General features: G+C 42.8%; 2 protein-coding genes across 3 annotated transcripts in view; one reads left to right on the forward strand and one right to left on the reverse strand.

The window, feature by feature from the left end:
• EEF1AKMT2 (EEF1A lysine methyltransferase 2) overlaps positions 1–20,879 on the forward strand; it is a 373,327-nt gene that overhangs the window by 39,323 nt on the left and 313,125 nt on the right. The gene's annotated exons all lie outside the window — the stretch shown is intronic.
• LOC144724524 (enkurin-like) lies at positions 6,231–18,893 on the reverse strand. 2 transcript variants are annotated; one of them, XM_078603741.1, is made up of 7 exons: positions 18,537–18,893; positions 16,949–17,030; positions 16,415–16,515; positions 14,895–15,040; positions 13,886–14,139; positions 10,616–10,762; positions 6,231–7,706 (listed from the first exon to the last, which is right to left on the reverse strand). In XM_078603741.1, exons 3-7 carry the CDS (start codon positions 16,495–16,497, stop codon positions 7,533–7,535), a joined length of 804 nt encoding a protein of 267 aa, XP_078459867.1. In that variant the 5' UTR covers positions 16,498–16,515; positions 16,949–17,030; positions 18,537–18,893; the 3' UTR covers positions 6,231–7,532. The 2 variants fall into 2 exon arrangements, with proteins under 2 accessions (XP_078459867.1, XP_078459866.1); XM_078603740.1 differs by having other exon boundaries at positions 13,886–14,136; positions 18,537–18,675.

Consider the following 20,879-nt stretch of genomic DNA (forward strand, 5'->3'; position numbering starts at 1 on the left):
GGGGACGAACTATAAAATTGGCGCCCCCCCCCCACCGTTTAATCACATTTTCCTATTACATCGAATAAGGAATAACAATTTAAATTTTAATGAAACATTGTATTTAAAGAAGCAAATGTATAGAAATTATATTACATGCATGGCTCACTCAGTCACTGTCCTAGACTGGTTGACATAGTCTACAAAAGATTCATTTTTCTTGATTTCACTGTCGCAAACTGGTCAATCACGGAATCAAAATCTGCTTTTTCCAATGTTTCTCTTTCAACGCTAAGAAGAGCAAGATCGCTGAGACGATCTTGTCCCATTGAAGCACGCAAATACGACAAAATAAGTTTCAATTTGCAAAACGACCGCTCATAGCTTATAATTGAAACTATTGTTAATAAAATTTGCAGTGAAATTCGCAAATTCGGAAATATGTCGTCTCCATAAAACACAATAAAACCAAGAAGATCCAAAGGAGTTTCTGGTAGAACTTAATTCCGGTTACTGAGGAGCATTTTGCAATCTCCAATTTCTGTGAAAAGTTCGTGGCCATTGATGTCAGTGTCATAGAAATTTCCAAAATCTGTGCAATTTCGACGAATTGCATCGACATCTGTGTCGGATAGAAGAGTTTTGACGTCCAGCAGAAATCCAAATTTTGTGTTCAGGTCTTTTAGTCGTAAAAACCGTGTTGACATCTACTTGAAATCGATCAAATATGCTCTTCATAACGCGCACAATTTCTTCTTCTGCTGAAAGTCCTGCATCTCTTGCCAGTTCTCCTGGCATCTTCCGACGTCGCATTATTCTTCTGTCCACATCGATCCCCCAGGCTGTGCATCTACAGCAACTTGGCTCAAATCATCACGAAGCTTGACAAATTCATGCTCCAAAGATTCAAGATCAGTTGCTGCTTCCTTTAAATTCATAGTAGGATCCTGTAAGCGCTTCTGAACACGATCAATTTTTCCAAGAATGACATTCCAGAAATGTAATAAAACTATGAAGTTAAAATTTAATACGCATGCCTGTAACTGTTTTGCATCACTTATGGTTTCAGGCGTCATAGTTACAGTGAGGGAAAAAAGTATTTGATCCCTTGCTGATTTTGTACGTTTGCCCACTGACAAAGAAATGATCAGTCTATAATTTTAATGGTAGGTTTATTTGAACAGTAAGAGACATAATAACAACAACAAAATCCAGAAAAATGCACGTCAAAATTTTTATAAATTGATTTGCATTTTAATGAGAGAAATAAGTATTTGACCCCCTCTCAATCAGAAAGATTTCTGGGTCCCAGGTGTCTTTAATACAGGTAACGAGCTGAGATTAGGAGCACACTCTTAAAGGGAGTGCTCCTAATCTCAGCTTTGTTACCTGTATAAAAGACACCTGTTCACAGAAGCAATCAATCAGATTCCAAACTCTCCACCATGGCCAAGACCAAAGAGCTCTCCAAGGATGTCAGGGACAAGATTGTAGACCTACACAAGGCTGGAATGGGCTACAAGACCATCGCCAAGCAGCTTGGTGAGAAGGTGACAACAGTTGGTGCGATTTTTCGCAAATGGAAGATCTCACTGCGTGGAGTTGCAATGATCATGAGAACGGTGAGGAATCAGCCCAGAACTACACGGGAGGATCTTGTCAATGATCTCAAGGCAGCTGGGACCATAGTCACCAAGAAAACAGTTGGTAACACACTACGCCGTGAAGGACTGAAATCCTGCAGCGCCCACAAGGTCCCCCTGCTCAAGAAAGCACATATACATGCCCGTCTGAAGTTTGCCAATGAATATCTGAATGATTCAGAGGACAACTGGGTGAAAGTGTTGTGGTCAAATGAGACCAAAATGGAGCTCTTTGGCATCAACTCAACTCGCCGTGTTTGGAGGAGGAATGCTGCCCATGACCCCAAGAACACCATCTCCACCGTCAAACATGGAGGTGGAAACATTATGCTTTGGGGGTGTTTTTTCTGCTAAGGGGGCAGGACAACTTCACCGCATCAAAGGGACGATGGACGGGGCTATGTACTGTCAAATCTTGGGTGAGAACCTCCTTCCCTCAGCCAGGGCATTGAAAATGGGTCGTGGATGGGTATTCCAGCATGACAATGACCCAAAACACACGGCCAAGGCAACAAAGGAGTGGCTCAAGAAGAAGCACATTAAGGTGCTGGAGTGGCCAAGCCAGTCTCCAGACCTTAATCCCATAGAAAATCTGTGGAGGGAGCTAAAGGTTCGAGTTGCCAAACGTCAGCCTCGAAACCTTAATGACTTGGAGAAGATCTGCAAAGAGGAGTGGGACAAAATCCCTCCTGAGATGTGTGCAAACCTGGTGGCCAACTACAAGAAACGTCTGACCTTTGTGATTGCCAACAAGGGTTTTGCCACCAAGTACCAAGTCATGTTTTGCAGAGGGATCAAATACTTATTTCCCTCATTAAAATGCAAATCAATTTATAACATTTTTGACATGCGTTTTTCTGGATTTTTGTTGTTATTCTGTCTCTCACTGTTCAAATAAACTTACCATTCAAATTATAGACTGATCATTTCTTTGTCAGTGGGCAAACGTACACAATCAGCAGGGGCTCAAATACTTTTTTCCCCTCACTGTACGTCCTCCGATAATTTGTCTAGCAGCCCTACTAGTTCATCCAGTCCTTCATAGATAGCTTTAACAGCTTCTGATCGTGCACTCCAGCGTGTTTCAAGCCGTCGTAGTTTCCGCCACAAATAACAGGCCAGTGACTAAGGCTGAAAGACTGCGCCTGTCTGTTGTTTGGGACGTTCTTCCATGCAAGTTCTTAATAGGCGCGCGTACCAAAATGTAATTACATGACATGTAGGCTGTGTGTGGCGGGATATTTAAACTTTTAGGTTGAGGTGTAGCTTTGTGCAGTAGTTTCAGGCTGCCGCGCCCGCCGCAATAAGTTATAATGTAACGTTGTAAGCCTCATTTTGGCACCCCTTTACCTTGGCGCCCGGGGACACATGTACCCCCCTGCCCCCCCCCCTAGCTACGCCTCTGGGGTGGGGAGGGGCTGGGTGGGGAGGATGGTGCTGGGTGTGGGGTGGGAGGGGTGGGGGTGGGTGGGGAGGGGCTGGTCACCCCGTGGTGCCCTTATAAAACTCAACGTTTAACCTACTCACGCCGGCTTGTGCCCGCCCTCACAGTCGGGCATATTTGCGGAATACACCACGCCGCCGTTGACCCTGGCCATTGACCGAGCAACCCAACGTTCCTACCAGCTCCCTCCGCAGGAATGTATTTATTTAGTCTGTGCCCTCATTCGATGGAAGCGCGCTGTGTGCCGCAGATAAACAGATTTAATTTGAATTGATTGATATAAAAAAACAAGGTAAGCCTAAAAATATACGAAGCTAAAATTTGATTAACTATTTTTTTTAACGAATTGTGAAGGGGAGCGTTCTTTTTCCATCAACCAGAGGACAACGCCACTTTGTCTTCACTTGCATTCCTCTCTATTGAGAATGAGATTGTGCGAAAAACACCATTTGAAGATGTTATTGCAAATTTTGCAATGAAAAAAATCTCGAAAAGTGTTAATGTATCTCAACTTGTGAAAAAAACGATTCACATGACTGCCTCTTTGGATATACACTGTGCCTATCCTTGCGATATAAATATATTTATTTAAGAAGATGTTTTGGTTAAAAAATGTTGTATCATACAAACAACAAAATACATAGTAAAACATGTCATAGGCCCTTTAATTTATGTAGGCCCGAGGCACAGTGCCTACTGTACCTGTTAGATAATACGGCCCCTGAGTAATTCCCCATTCAGAGTAAATGTACCTGTATAGAATTTGCCAAATAATTACAATCGACAAACTTGGCTTGAAAAGCCAGATGATTTAGAAACTAGATGTTCAGGATGATAATCACATGATTAATTACAAGCAAGCAATGATAATGCTGGAATACTGCACGTAGGCTTTCGCGACCAATATTATTCATATTCAACGTTTTGGGGTTAGATCGTGTTACTTATAAATGTGTCGTAACCCTCCACCACCCGACACGGCCAATCAGCAAAAAAGTGTCACGTTGACAATAGACAAATAGTTCACTGCTTTAGCCCACCGGTGTGTTAAAGCGTGAAACTACAACATTTACAATTTGGGCTAAAGCAGTGAACTATTTTGTCTTTTGTCAACGTGACACTTTTTTACTGATAACGCGATCTAACCCAAAAAGTTGATTATGAATGGAATACTGCAGTTGGTTATGATTAACATTTTTAGTTAGGAGCATATTAAACTAAAATATAACGGATTTCTTTAGCAGTGGTGCCCAAGCACAGATTACAAAAAAGTCACCACTTTTATCATGATCACTCTTATAGCGTAAAGACGGCATACAGGGATACAACAACCAAGCAGACACAAAAAACTAAACTATTTTACCTGGCAAGGCCCAACTGAGCTATCTAGCTCTTTTTCAGAAGCGATCTGGCCTCGAATAACTCAACGAAGTGGCCTATCATGTGGAAATGTATTGCAGCGAAATACTCTCAACGCATATTCATTTTCAGGACCTAGAGAAAAATCTACGCGACCACGGGGGGAGAGACACGCAATCTCGAAATACATACAGACGTCAGGGTCACGAATCGAACCCACGGCCTCTTTCACACCAGGCAAGAGAGATAATGTTTCGCCACCCCAATATATGCTTACGTCCCATATCTCTCCACGCAAAAGTTTATATTTTTTACACAGCCCGGCCTTCTGGCAGTGCGTAATTTCAGCAATATTATACCGACGCTATTCAGTATTTTATTCAGTAATACGCGAACATTTGTAACGATTACACTCTGACATAGAAGAGAGGGCAACGATGTTATGGAGAAATGTTACCCCCCCACCCCCCACCACGAACGCAGATGTTTTAACATCTTAAAGTTATGAAAATCTCAAGAGCAAATAAGTAAAGTACTGTTTATCGGAACTGCCATAGTGCTTTCCCAGATTGCACTGACACCACTCACCAGAGGTGTGGACTCGAGTCATGTGACTTGGACTCGAGTCAGACTCGAGTCATGAATTTGATGACTTGCGACTCGACTTGGACTTGCATAACAATGACTTTGTCCCACCTCTGCCACTCACCACAAACACTTTGACGCACTTGCTGCTGTAGTTACTGGTGGTGTTGCAATAGTTTATTGTTCCATTGTTTATATGTCATGGAGCCGGTGTGGCCGACCCTAAAAATATCCCAGCTGCGTATAAACCACTGGAACATCTTCATATTTGACTAAACCATATTTCTTTTGTTTGATATTCAGGTGTTTTGTGGGTGATATCAAGTTACTGTTCTTGTAAAATATAAAGGTCAAGAGTTATTTAGGGGCCTTAATCATTGTAATAACTTATTGACAGTGTAGACATGTATTTGAGAATGCGCTCATGTAGACTCTATATGCTGTAGTTTCATATTTTTTAATATCCGCATGTGTTTGTGTTACTTAACACCCTGGTCCACCCCTGCAAACGAAGGTTCTCTTGTAAAAAAAAAAAACCCTTAAAAACAATGGCGTTTAGTCATTTAACTGGTTGCTAAACGTGCTCAAGGAATGATTAACACTGGCTTACCAATTTGTTTAAAATTTTGCACATGTTATGCTTGATGCATGTGCAATGCGTTGTTTGTGGTTAATTCATGTTTAAAGTTAGTGCCTCCACGCTCCAATGAGCAATAATAACTTTACATATTATGGAATATGTACCCTGAATGTGGAAGATCCACACAAGAACGTGCCCCAGTTATAGGAATGTGGAAGCTCTACATTGTTCTTGCGAGAGCCAGGAGTAACGATTGCTGACGATGCTGAGATATTTAAAAATTCCGTGACTATTGATGCACATTGTCAAACATAAATCGGCCATCATAAGCCACAGGAGTATCATCATCCCGAGCTGTCAACATCCCGAATGGTTATGCAATGCGACAATCCATTTAAGCTCCCGTAGTCGAGTTGATCTCACCGCTCCATCTCTTCGGTGGACGTTTTGACATATCAGCAATTACATCAACAATGACAATAAGATACCAACAACAATAATAGGTAAGTTAAGTAAAACACATACTTACTTTATCATGGGAATACTACAAATCGTTTTAGGTAGATTATTTATAAATATAAATTGGAAAATACTATTCACTCTCGATAAATGCTCTTAGAAAACGTGGTCTTTAAAGGTATTCAGATGAGTCAAATGGATTAGTGTTTTTATTTCCAGAGAAGTGATATAACACGTTTCGAGTAACCTTTTAAAATCAAAACAAATATTGTATACGTCTGCACAAGGCTTGAGTTGTTGAACCGCTTGCAATACACTCTATGTATATACGTTGTCAATATCACATAGTTTATCTGCATAAGCTTACAGATGCTATATATTACCAGCCCACTGGTAGTACCGGGAATTCCATTTATGCCCCATAATGAGGATAGTCACTGTACAAGACAGAGTATGTTGAACTTATTTTGCACCGTACGTAGCCAACCATGCTAATCGGAGGTGCGGTGCTGTATAGTATATTACCTATGGCATATGTAATCATTAATATGGACATTGACAAAAAAACATTGTAAGAGACATCTCGACTGCTAAGAAAAGTAAGCGGGCTTGAGAAGGACACATCACTAGAAGGGACAATGGGCGGTGGTTGAGACGAACTTGGAGTGGCAGCCAAAGTGGCAATCGTTTCTTGACCCTCGCAGAATGAAAAACCGAGTCAAGCCTCCAACCACGCTTCACATTTGCAACCTTCCAAGTGTAAGTTGTGCGTTACAACCACAGGGCCACTTGGTCCGTAAAATCTATTTTTGGCTGGTGCAATGCGAACAATGCAGTAGTATACACTGATGCAACCAAAGTTATCTGGTGGGTGACGTATATTTGCTGCTCTGCCAAAATTCTTCGAATGTGTGCTATTCACATGCTGGTTGAGGGTCAATTCCTGCACGACGGATCGCTCTGCCTTTTAATGCAGAGATGGGAAAAGTGCACCCGGCGCTCTGCCAGGCTTAAGTTCTCCACCAGCATGTGAGTCACACTCAATACATTTCAGGCAGATTTTTGCTAATCTGCATGGTTACTCTGTTGGGGATTTTATTTACCACATGTAAAACAGATCTCCTCTGATTGGAGGGATGGTACCACAAGTCTGCCCTCGTATGTCTAAACCAAGACCTCAAACTTATTCTGGAAAATAAGTCTGAGCACTTTTGGAGAAAACTTCAAGGTTTTACAAATATCCAACCAAAATGTAACACAGGTTAATATATGTAAATGTTTATTCAGCCTTACATAGCATGCTTAACACTCATGTTCTATTTGTGTTCTGATGAGTACATCTAATGAGTTAAATGTCTAATAAATCTACTGAGTTTAAGAAGTATTGTAGGCTATAAGCCGTGTAAGCCTACATTTGCTCAATCATAGATGATGGAAACCTCTGTGCTAATGGCTCGTGTTTTGGCCCTTGGACCTTGTGCACTCATTTGTTGGTGACGTAAATGATTTTGTGGCGGTCGATGAGTTCGATGTCTTTCTCCAGCTGCTTCATCTCCGTCTCCAGGCGCTCCTTGCGATGCTTCTTGGGGGCTGTGTCGGTCACAACGGACAGTCCCTGGTACTGGCGATGCAGCTCATCCCAGTTCTGCTTCAGGCCCTGCATGCATAATCAGCACGATAAGCACAGCATTTCATTGGGGTTGGTGCATCATACGCCGATGAAGCCTTCATGGAGGCACTCGGCTGCTTGACAATTTCTATAGAAATTTGGTAACGTAAGTAAAAAAGATACAGCCCTTTGTCAATCCACTGCTGGAAGTACACCTCCTCACACCGTGTTTCTCGTGGGCGTTGTTTAACCATAATTTAGCACGCTGATCCATGCAGGCTGGTTAAGGGGGGCCGGTTAGAAAATTACACCCTACTGATGTTTGCCGTGGCCAGGAATTGAACCCAGTATTCCTGGGTTCATAGCATAGTGCACTTACCACTGCACCATCGCTCCACTATAACTCTATCCACGCATAATTGGAGTGTTCCGCTCTCATATAAGTAAATTTTTCTCAAGCTAATCCTGTCTCCCCCTACATGAACAAATATTAGAACATCCCAATGCAGGGCCCTCCATAATACTGTTTATTTTTTATTGCAGCTTTAAGGTCCTATGGGTGTGGCTGGGTATCCTACTGGTCAATGCACTTGCATAAAATCAACGGTTTAAATTTAACCGTCCCACATAAATGTCTGCAGGCAATTATTTTAATACAATGCTGTAAAGACTATCCAATGTATTTTAGAATAATAGTCAATCGCACTCCACCCTAATAGTTCAACATGTAACCAAAAATGTAATTGTAAACAATATAAGTTTTCCAGGGCTCCCTTGAAAGTAATGCAAATTGTCTCTAAACTATTTACTAACATTGCTTTTATGACGCTGTGCTCGTGTTATCACGTGACCCGACCTGGACTGTCTTGCCAATCCTTGGACATTGGACTTTAGAAGAAACGCACACACCTTATGAACTCATGGGCTCGATCTAAACATATGGTAAACATGTTATCCCAAATGTTTGCAGAGGGAAATATTTTAGCACGTATGTTGTATGGGTCTATTGCAAGGCAAAATGGTCATACAAAGCAGGACCAACTTTGCTATGTTTCACAAACATCTCTAATTGAAAATGTGCAGCTTAAAGAAATATAATACATTGGTGGCAAAACAGTACAATAGTTTCATGCCAGAGTTGCAAGACTTAATGCCAGAGTTGCAAGCCTCAAGATTAAAAAATACGCAAAAAGAGGTTCTTATCTCGAAATGGAGCATGATGTGTATCAAAGCTCAGTTATCAACACAGAGAAAATGTAAATGTTAAAATTATTTGAGTAAAAAGGCAAGAGATATTACATGAAAAGTAATTTCCAATTGTGCGGTATGGTTTTGCTGTCTATGTTGGCTTTGCGGAATATAAACACATTTTCTTAGAGCCACAACACAAATTATATACACTTAGGATATGTACTGTTGGGTAGTGACATGGCCTATGGAAGTAGTTCCCAACCGGGGGTACGTGTAAATTTCCCAGGGGGTACATGAGGTAATTTATAAATGTGTGAAATTATATGATACATGAGTCATTGGTGAATAATCATATAAGAATTTACGAATATAAAATAACGATACAATTTAAATCCATATGGTAACTTGGAACGATATAAAAGACCTTTCTAAACTTACTGATTGTAAACAATGCGGTTTCCACGAGTAACCAGCGAGTGCCAACAAATGACGTCACGCATTTTTTTTTATTATTCGCTTGCAGTGACTCGCTAGTTATGACACCTCACAAAATGGACAATTGGTTAAAATATTGATGCTCATTAATTCCTACATTTATTTCTCAGACAACCATGTTGGGTCAGACAAGGGGAGGGTGGGGGGCATAACTCGGTTGAAACAAAATTCAACAAGGGAGGGAGGTAACAGTAGACAAAAATGGTTGAGAGCCACTGGCCTAGGGGTATTGCGTTCGCTGCTTATTGCAAAGGTTCACGGTTCAAATCCTGCGGCCGCCGTGATTAATCCTGCAGGTGTAAGAAAACACAATTTTTCACGCTCTGTATGCTTTGCAGTGGACGTTAAAGATCACATGGCAGCATTTGCAAGAGTAGGCCATTGCGTGCTGGGCGTCATGATCCAAGTTGTACAAAAAAGTGAAAAATAACATGCAAATTACTTAATTGCAATCATTGCCTATGTTGTCAAAATATTGTCAGGACCCTACTAAAACAGGCATGAGACTCAGTGAGACTTTAAACAAGCAGCATACTCTGTTGAATAAATTTAAAGAGAGATCGAAAATATATTTTGTACGTATCATATAGGTATTGCAAGTTGACATTGGTATTATTTGTGATGATTGCTCATTTTCCGTCAGCATTTTTGTAACAATGTGGTAGAGACCCATTGACACCAATGGAGCCACATTTTAACCTCATTAATAATAAGTTACTTGATTTGAGAGTGAGGTCACAAATTAGCAGGAATATTTTGTTGCATTTTTACTATACTTTGAAATCAAAACTATGCCAACAATCATTTCCAGAGATGAAGAGCTGTAGTATAGTTCATTCAGATACCAGAGCACCGCAATTAATGAAGACAACAGAAATGCACGATCTCATTATAACACTACATTTAAAATCCAATGGATCTTTCTTACCCAATACCGCAATATAAGAGGCATCTGCATGTGTAAGTTATATGCTCTATAAAGTGAGGTTTCCTGCATGTCTGTAATGATTTCATATATTTTTTATCCATCAGAGCTCTATTAGAGGAAGTACATGAAAAAGTAACAGTATATGATGGGTATTTAAAGGATTTGGTGAATTGGTTGAGCTCATCAAACACACGATAATTGACATCCCGGATGAACCACAAGTCGCTGCCCAGATTCAAACCCAACACACTTAAAATGGTCATCTAACTCCTGCTTGCAATGTGGCCCCAAGAGCATGAGTGTGAAGTAGTCTGTATGGATCTGGCCATCTCCGGTCGATTACCTGCAGGATGCTGCTTCTCTCCTGCTCGGACATCTGGTTCAGGGCCCCACGACGCAAACGCTCACGCACGTACGCGTCATACTCCTCCTGCGCCTGCCGCATCTCCTCGTTGCGCTTGACGATGTACTCCGGAACCTGGCCATACTCCTGTGGGATGTGAGTGGGAGTTCATGCTAAAATGGTTTGCTAAGATACTCAACGAAACAGTAACCAAATCACAATAAATGTTATAATGATCACTATTGTGATATATGGGTAAACAGGTGCAAGGATATTGCATTACTTTATTTGTATGTTCTTGTTTAATAGGAAAAACTTATGAAGAGCAATAACCAATATGAAATGTTTAGGTCACATTTCAGGTTTCCCTCACTTTATGCGGCAGATGCGTTCCAACAAAAGAGCACACAAAGCGCAAACTCACGAGACCGTCGTCTGCCGAGTAGTGGATAGTCCACACACAATGTTGTCCCACGTCCGACCGTATAGCCGCATCTGAGTGAATTCCAACCCCATATAGAGCATTTTGGGTTGAAATAGGTTATCCGCATATACGCAAAATTGCACACTGGTATGTCTTGACGTCGCAAAGCTCAGATGACGAATTGATAGAATTTTGAATAGTCAAATTAAATCAGAGTTTCTTTCACTGTGTTTAGCTCCTTTGGCAACCCTGCAGCAATGGTGTAAATTCCAAATTCCAATTATAAGTGCTATTTCAATAGGACAACCACTGTTAACTTCCCAGGACCAACTTTAATGAGCATCTTGTAAAATAAAGATGTCTAGTCAGGTACCACTGTTGAAAAATGTTCAACTCGAAATCTGCACATTGCGAAATGAACATCTGAAGATTGCGAGTTGAAGTAAATGAGCAATAATTCGTTAAATCTGTGTTGTTTATACGGAGCCAGTGGTGGAAGTTTTGTGTTGCGATGTTTTGCCGTCCCCCACACCTCCCATTAGCACAGTTGGCCACGTACGGTGTGAAATAAGTTCAACATACATACGTTATTGTGGCAACTAGTCTCTCCATAATCATACAAATCTTAACTTTCCACAAACTAGTGCCTATTTTATCAACCCCAGATAGAAGAGTCGACATATAATCAGTATTTGAACTCATGATTGTGAGCCAGGTGCTTTTCAGCACCAGGTAGGATGATTTGAATCTTGACTTAAAGCTTTCGTGACTGCAGGAATTCATATTCTTTGGGTCTTTCGGTAAAGTCACGTAGATAGGTTCAAAGAAAATAACAAAATAACTAAAAACTACGACGTTTCGATCGCAACACAAGCGGTCGTCATCAGTAACAGGATTTTGTTTTTTTCTTTGAACCTATCTACGTGACTTTACCGAAAGAACCAAGAAGATGAATCCCTGCCGTCACGAAAGCTTTAAATCGAAACTATCTACGTGACTTTAACGAAAGACCCAAAGAATAGGATGATTTAACTCAACTTATTTTAAAATTTACATTTTATACGTTTGTCCAGTTTATCTTCTCTATTGACGTGTCGTAGATTTCAGCAAGGATACCGAAGGTATAAATGGTGTCATGTGAGAAACATGCCAGTGTTGCCGAGTATTTTTTAACCCACTTCACTGCTGGATCACAGAAGATGACCTTTGATAAATGTGGCATGTTGTTCCATGACCATGAGTATTTGTACCATTTGGCGGTGATCTGAACTTCTTCCTTTTATTTATTTTAGTACACTTGTTTAAACAGAAATTTCACACTGAGTCTAACAACTCTTATTCAAGAGGGTCCTGCCAAGTATTCACAGGGGGGTGATGATTGTTACATAGATTCTAATTGATAAATTTGTGGTTAATTTTACGAATGCGGACCATGATGCTGGCACACAATGGCGTACTTTTGTGAATTATACCATTGGATCTTTAACGTCCAATCTTAAGTAGACGCTGCACATTTTGACAGCTGATACACCCGCAGCATTAATCGCTAACGCGTTAACGGTGGGCTATTTTGTATTTTCAATCGATAGTTGTAAGTCAATCATTGTTGATAATATATGTGAAATAGAATGGTTGATATGCTGTTTCTTGTAAAAAAAAATGCCACAAAAAATGCTGAATTTTTTTTAACTGCTAAATGTGAAAATATACATTTGGTTTATTTTATACAATTTTGCATCAATTATTCAACAAAACATTGAGGTGAGGTGACCAGGGAGCTCACTCAGTCAGCACTGTTGAGATCCTGGGTTTGAACCCAGTGACCTGTGATTAAACCGGGTTTACAGTTGTAGCGACTTAATCATCTCAGCTGTTTCACAAATTACTTCACAAAATGACAATTAAAAAATGTTGATTTGACTGCCATGCGATTAATATTTCTCAAACAGGGCATGTGGGAAAATGCAGCACCGCTAGTGCGGATAAGAAGTCACTTGAAAGGACATCAATAATTCTATCGTATCATCCTTCTGTAGACTATTCTCAGCTAGATTTACAAATTGACATTTCTTTGTATTATGACATGAGGAAGAGACGGAAAAATATGTTTTGGAATAGTTTCAATGTCAACAATTATCATATAACATAAGAACATGATGTTAAGTTATTCATGTAAAAACTAAATAAAACCTATAGTTTGAAAGAGAAAATTAATAAAAACATCTTCTTGGTTCTTTCGGTAAAGTCACGTAGAAGGAAAATAATAAAATAATAAAAATAAAACATAATAAAATAATTATCACGACGTTTCGGTCACAACGCAAGCAGCCGTCTTCAGGTGGAGAACAGGTCTGTCGAGAAGGCAGAGTCTGAGAAGGCAGAGTCTGAAACTTCAGACTCTGCCTTCTCGACAGACCTGTTCTCCACCTGAAGACGGCTGCTTGTGTTGTGGCCGAAACGTCGTGAGAATTATTTTATTATGTTTTATTTTTATTATTTTATTATTTTCCTTCTACGTGACTTTACCGAAAGAACCAAGAAGATGAATCCCTGCAGTCACAAAAGCTTTAAATCGAAATTTATTGCAAACAGTTTGTTAAATGGCAATCAAAAACATTAAAATGGATCTAGAATAAGCCAAATAAAATATATATATGTTAGCCTGGTGGTTTTTCGGTGTAATCAGTATTGACTCAACTACGATCATTAACTCTCTATACTTGAGAAGCCAGCTTAATCACCATTGGCTGCCCAGGTTGGAACCCAGCATCTCATTGGTGCTGGCTCATTGCTCTGACACGACACTAGTCCCATCAGCCGCCCAGCAACCCGTAACTTCCACTCACTTTCTTGTGCACGAACTTGGGCATGAGCCCCGAGGGATCCAAGGGCTGGCGATCACCTCTCTTCGTGTCCACCAAGGTGGGCTGCGGGCGGCGTGGGACCGCTGTGATCACGTCCACGGCGTTGGTGTTGACAAAGTCCTTCCTGGAGTGGAGGCCCATGGGCGGCCTCTCGTCATGCCCTGGCACTCGTGGTCGCCGCCTCCCCTCATCCGGATAATGGAAGGGCTTCTCTGCGACAGGGGTCACACCGCCTTCTTGTGGCCACCGTCGAGACGGGTGGTGCACATCGAGGCAGCTTTAGGGCAATAATCAAGAATGCTTCACAATTGTTTTCGTGAGGTAGAGCAGTCCCACGAGACAATCTCACATGCCTGCAATACTTTGCTTTCGTGGAGGACACAGATGTGCTCCATGTGCAAAGAACTCCCAACTAGCAGTGGGCTGATAGGTGAGCAGCATACAGAAGTACAGCAAGGAAGTTAATAAGTGCTCTGGTTTCCTCCCAAATGCAAATAATCCTAAATGCATTTGCCAGATATGATTGAACCGTGTACCAGAAGACATTGTTAATTAGAGCATATGGTCAACTTAGATACATGAATCAGAATCATTGATACTGCCAAATAAATGGAAAAAGGGTTATGGTTAGACAGAGTAGCATGCGAATCAGGGAACAAAAACAAGAGACAATATACAGTATTTACTGATAAGAAAAGTAAATGTGCTTAGGCAGGACATGTCACTAAAAGAGATTACAGCTAATATCCTGGTGACAGAATGCACCTTAGAAGCTGACCAAGATAGAGATAAAGTGATGAGAGCAGTCCATGCGCAGGAGACAGTCGGAACACAGCACCATACTAAGAGATGATGGCAGTGTGGACAGAGGAATAGATAGAAAATGCCTCGTGATAATAATTATATAATCATTATTAAAGTATATGAAATGTGCATGAATGGGAAACTCAGAGAATGGTGTCCAGCCCTCTGAGCAAAGTGTAGCACTCACTCTCAGGCAGAGCAGCATCCCGGGAGTGCTTATGGAGGTATTCCTGTGGAGATGGCACCTCCACCTTGGCTGGACCCATAGTGCGCTGGCCCTTCTTCCTCTCGTTGGTCTCCAGGCGGATTGATTCTCGGAACCTGGATATGTACCTGAACGCACGGAGGAGACCGGGCAGCTCAGTGAGCTAATGCCCATAATATCTGAGCCTGAAGCCTACACAGCTGACATCCTAGGTTTAAATCCATCAGCTTCAATTATATGTTAATACACCTGACAATCGCTCCTCACGGATTCGTGGTTGCATGGTATTTTTTACTACCAAAAATTCGGAAAGCAATTGGATGCAGTTTGCAGCAGCACGGGTTGAGGAGCGGGGATTGTGAAGGTGGCATTGTATGTTGTTGTAACTTGCTGTCGTTATACCCGCCACCACCCGGTCTTAAATACACAACTCTGCCTGTCGCCTGATGATGCTGGTTGTAATTACCGGTGAAAAGTCGTACTCGAACTGTAAATGTTGTGGGTTTACTTTCCAACACACCGGTGTGCTGAACTAGTAACGAATTGGCACGTTTTGTTTACGTGACAAACCCCTTACTAATTGGGTGTGTCGGGTGGTGGCGGGTTTAACAACACATTTATATTCACGCGATCTAACCTAAAAACAACTTATGGATAATATTTGTCGCCAAAAGCCTACTCCTACGCGTGAAACTCCTACAATGGATGTTGCTGTACTGCCCTCTGTTGACCACCACACGGCACCGTTTGCAATGAAATACGTAAGGTGGAATCTTGGTATCAATCCGGTCACCATTGGCTGCAGAAAAAGCTTAATAATACATTATATTCATTTAGTTTTCACTTACCTTTTGTCATACTCCAGCTATGGGAAATACGTAGATTTAGAAAATCAGGTTTGAACTGAAAGCCAAAGCGGAGACATGAGCACAGGCGAGATGTGGTCCCGAAGGTGATTGAGTGCGAGCACAGCGAGCGGTACAAATGTCTTTAATATACTTCGAGGCCGTAGCCATGGAGTCAACATTGGGGGGACCAAATCTTCCAGGGGGTCCGGGGGTCCCTTCCCAGAAAAAAATATCTAAATTTGAAAACGAATTTCCTGCCTAAAATATTCAAAAATTCACTGACACATGGCATGGACTTTTTATTTATTTTTTACAATAATTGCTCTGTTTTTTCTTTTTTTACATTTTCTTGTTTCATTGTATGCAATGGCAGAGATGAGGGATTAATAAAGTACAACCATAACCACAATCATATAAACAGAAATCAATTTTATAGCTATATATTGGGGTGCGACATTTTGAGCATATTTGAATATTGGGGATGTCCCCCCCCCCCAAGATATATTATAATTACGCCCTTGATATACTTGCCTGTCGGCTGGCTTAATGTTCCATCTTCCCTCACTGACACCGCAGCATGCTTTGCGGAGTCTACGACGTTACGTCGGTTCGAGCGAGCACTGCTCATTTGCCCAGTGCCAGGTGACTGCTTACCTGGGTGGCTTCTCCGGAGTCACTTCTTCCCGCGGAATCAGATTGTACACACTCTCCTCCTGGCGGTTCATCATGGCCATCATCGTGTCCGCCTGTATCCCCTGTGTGAAGCACAACAGTCGGACACACACACACAATGTTGATGCGATGATGTTGTTGTTGAAGTGGACAGTTTTAAAGGTGTTCTGTTGGAAGCTGTGTACAAGTGCTGAAGGCAAGACCTATATCGTGCTTAGCAGATAGGTATAGCACATTATGTCATATTTCGTGTGTTTAATACGTAGGCTTTCGCGACCAATATCCATAATACAGGTTTTTTGGGGTTAGATCGCGTAAATATATAAAAGTTTCGTTAAACCCGCCACCATCCGACACAACCAATTCGTAAGGTTTGTCACGTAAACAGAACGTGCCAATTCGTTACTAGTACAGCACACCGGTGTGTTGGAGAGCAAAGCCACACCATGAACAATTGATATAATATCGTAAACAAAACCCCTGTATTATGGATATATTTAGTGTGATATACACTACCTTAGAATACAGGGTAGTTCCAATGCCGCAGAATGCCGGACAAAGACGAACGAAGAGCGTTCTTCGTCACCGATATTTTGTGCTGAGGGTGAACAAAAAGAATAATGATATAGCAAAACGGTTAGAAGTATAAACAACACAAATATATTCGACCAAGCGACAACACGGGCGTGGAAGGGGTCCATTAAACCAAGGAAGCCAACGTGGTAAGATCTCGACAAGAGGCAAGGGTTGAGATTGAGTGGGAGTGGTAACACTGGCTAAAGATAACCCTGGCGAACATAATATGCCTCGGTGTAGTGTAGGTAATCATTGCGTTCTCTACTATATAGTTGAATGTATAGTTTACAGATAGTCCCCAAGTTACGATGGTCCGACTTACGATATTTCGATCTTACGACGGCGATACGACAAAATGCATGTTCTTGGTTCTTTCGGTAAAGTCACGTAGAAGGGAAATAATAAAATAATATAGATATAAAACAATAAAAATTCTCACGACGTTTCGACTGCAACACAAGCAATCATCATCAGGTGATCATCCGGTGATGATTGCTTGTGTTGCAGTCGAAACGTCGTGAGAATTTTTATTGTTTTATATTTATTTTATAATTTCCCTTTACCGAAAGAACCAAGAATATGAATCCCTGCAGTCACAAAAGCTTTAAATCAAAGACAAAATGCATGTTAAAAGTTTTTATAGCAGATTAGGATTGTTTCCTGAAAAAACTTTCTATTCAATTGTAGTTCATATAGGTAGGCTAAGAATTTACCTTGTTTTTACTTTACATTTTACCGTGCAATACAGTATTGTAATAAATACATACAGTATATAGTTTATACACTACGCTACTCTAAATAGCTCTGTTTTGCTAAATTATCACCATTCTTTAAGCCTCCTGGGTAGGCGAGGCAATCTTCGACTTAGGATTTTTCGACTTACGATGGGGTCGTCGTAACGCATCTCCATCGTAAGTAGAGGACTACCTGTACTATACAGCAGTATGTATATGTGCTACTATTACGATCAGTGTAGTTTATAACAGTAAACACCATAGTAACAAGCGCAGTTTACTCTTGTATAGTAAACACTGTACGTAATTACAAGTGTCTTATCAAGTCGTAACAAAGCAAACTCCACAACAATTACCAGTTCACCATAGCATTGTGATCGCTGTAATAATATAATCACTGTGCAGTATTTTACTTTCACGTACTTTTACCACAGTATTGTATAATAAACGCCGTCGAAATAGTTGTAGTAAACGCATTACTATAGAATTACCGTAACGTACCAAAGCAATCACTGTCGTGTAATTAACTGCAGTAGCCACTCGAGTACATTACCTTGGCAATAGTGGTAGTTAGTAGTGAAGCTTGCCACACTGTTGTATATTAAACGATGTAGATTGGTAATTATACGATACCACGGTTAACGGCAGAGTAACCGCTATAGCTGACCACGCTAATTCTATCGTAAATTCACGTCATTTACCACCATCACCACAGCTGCAACAGCACGTATCAAGCATCATGCACGGGATTGTAAGAGTATATTTATAATAAAACACAATAAAAATATACATACCTTAGCAAGCTGCAAGTTGGTGCTGCTGCTGCTGTACTCGACTTGTGGGTCTTGTCGAGGGGTTAAGTCCAGGCCCAGTACTATAACTATATAGGGGATTGTTAAGTCCAGGTCCAGTACTACAACTATATAGGGGATGTTAAGTCCAGGCCTAGGGCTACAACTATTAGGGGATTGTTAAGTACAGGCCCAGTACTACAACTATATAGGGGATTGTTAAGTACAGGCCTAGGGCTACAACTATATAGGGGATGTTAAGTACAGGCCCAGTACTATAACTATATAGGGGTTGTTGCTGCAGAGGGGATGCGAGGTGTAGGTACAGCACTATAGGTACACCTGGAGCGAGGTTGTGGCTGCAAGGGGGTTAAGTCCGGGCGCAGGACTACAACGCGCTGGCTGTTGCTAGGCGACGCGTTGCTAGGGCGCCGCCGTTGCTAGGGACGCGTTGCATTTGGTAGACCGCATAGAGCGGTGGGCGTATTGGTCAAGCGCGCTCCTGTGGGCTCCACCCCCCCACCCACTCACCCCCCCCCACCCAATCAGCCCCCACCCACAACACCCCCCACTCACCCCTCACCCCACCCACTCACCCCCCCCCACCCACTCAGCCCCCACCCACAACAACAACACCCCCCACTCACCCCTCACCCCACCCACTCACCCCCCTCCACTCACACCCCCCCCACCCAATCAGCCCCCCCACCCACTCAGCCCCCACCCACAACAACAACACCCCCCACTCACCCCTCACCCCACTCACCCCCCCACCCACTCAGCCCCCACCCACAACAACAACACCCCCCACTCACCCCTCACCCCACCCACTCACTCCCACCCACACCCCCCACCCACTCACCCCACCCACCACCCCACTCACCCCCACCCGCTCACCCCCCCTACCTGCTCAACAACAACAGCCGCCATTCGCCACTAAGTGGCGGTGACGTCACCACGACGCTTGTGCCAGGCCATGTGCACCTTGAGGCTACGTGAGGTGTCGAACGCCCGCTGGCAGGAGGTCACGGGGCAGACCCAGCAGGTGCCACGGGTCGACTGACCGAGATGACCGAGATGACTGGCTGATGCACCACCTGTGCCCCCTACTGTGCCAACTTGCTGTGCTTTAGCCACCCGGCGCTCCGCTCGTTGTTGTGAGTTCATCTCTGCCCGGTGCCTTTCCTGGTCTCAGACTCTGGATCGCCTTCAGTATTTCCTCAACAGATGGCACCTCAGCCAGCCACTCACAGGGGGTGACCTCTTCCAATATTTGAGGCACCGAAGCCCTAGCAGGGTTATCCCCACTTTGGGCCATGATTTCCTGGCTGAGGGATTTTCCCTCCCCCAGGACTTCACAGAAATGATCAGCAAATCTGCAAACCTGTTTCTGTGGGTCGGAGATTGGATCACCGTTTTTTCCCCTAATGATGGTAATAGGTGTGGCGCTGCAGGTTACTTTTTTCACCCACCCCCACCCACTCACCCCCACCCCTTCACTCCCCCACCCACTCAGCCCCCCCACCCACTCAGCCCCCCCCCCCCACCCACTCAGCCCCCACCCACTCACCCCCACCCCCTCACTCCCCCACCCACTCAGCCCCCCCCCCCACCCACTCAGCCCCCCACCCCCACCCACTCAGCCCCCACCCACTCACCCCCCCCTACTCACCCCCCCCCCCACCAGGTCACAAACCTGATACTGACCAGCGTGGTGAAGTATGGTCAAGTAACACCCGTGACTGATGACGACGTGTCGTGGGCCGTTTATTGAACGGTGGATTATAAAATGGGCTAAAGTTATTACAAGGTGGTTATTTTTGTGTACACGTTTACAACACGCGTGAGTTTTGTGTGAGTTTATACTTTACCGATTTAGTGTGTGTTTAAAACACAGGCCCGCAGCGACACCCAAAACATGTGAAAACATAACAAAATAGCGTCGTAGTGTTAACGTGCCAATTACTAGTCTCCTAAGATGTCACTCATCGCAGTGGCACACGTGAGAAGCTTTCACCCATTCATTATTCAAAGAGTCTCTGCCGTGGTGTCAAATGACCTCTGAATTGGAGTGCTGGGTGGCGCGCGTACCCATAGCAAGGACCCAGGCCGAACATAAACCCACCACATCTCGCTAACACAGCCTCCTGCAGTTGGCCTCGTTGTCATTGCATTGTTTGGGAGCATGGAGACACAGATAAGGGGGCCTTCATAACATCTCCCGTGAGCTCATCAATGATCGGGCTTGACCGGTGGTGACTGGGTAGCTGCCGTTGATCTGCGTGGTTTGGAATCGAGAGTCTGAGCCTTGTGGGAAGAGGAGTCACCTCTTGTACAGGTGTCATC

Source organism: Lampetra planeri, chromosome 21 (genome assembly GCF_965212315.1).
Source record: "Lampetra planeri chromosome 21, kcLamPlan1.2.h2, whole genome shotgun sequence".
Lineage (NCBI taxonomy): Eukaryota > Metazoa > Chordata > Hyperoartia > Petromyzontiformes > Petromyzontidae > Lampetra > Lampetra planeri.

What these genes read in the sequence shown, in the direction of transcription:
- LOC144724524 (XM_078603741.1), bottom strand. Translation starts at nt 16,497, where the DNA reads ATGATGGCCATGATGAACCGCCAGGAGGAGAGTGTGTACAATCTGATT. An exon ending in GGATGCTGCTCTGCCTGAGA is followed by an intron (nt 14,140 to 14,894) that starts GTGAGTGCTACA and finishes GGTGGCCACAAG; the next exon opens with AAGGCGGTGTGACCCCTGTC. An exon ending in CCAAGTTCGTGCACAAGAAA is followed by an intron (nt 10,763 to 13,885) that starts GTGAGTGGAAGT and finishes CACATCCCACAG; the next exon opens with GAGTATGGCCAGGTTCCGGA.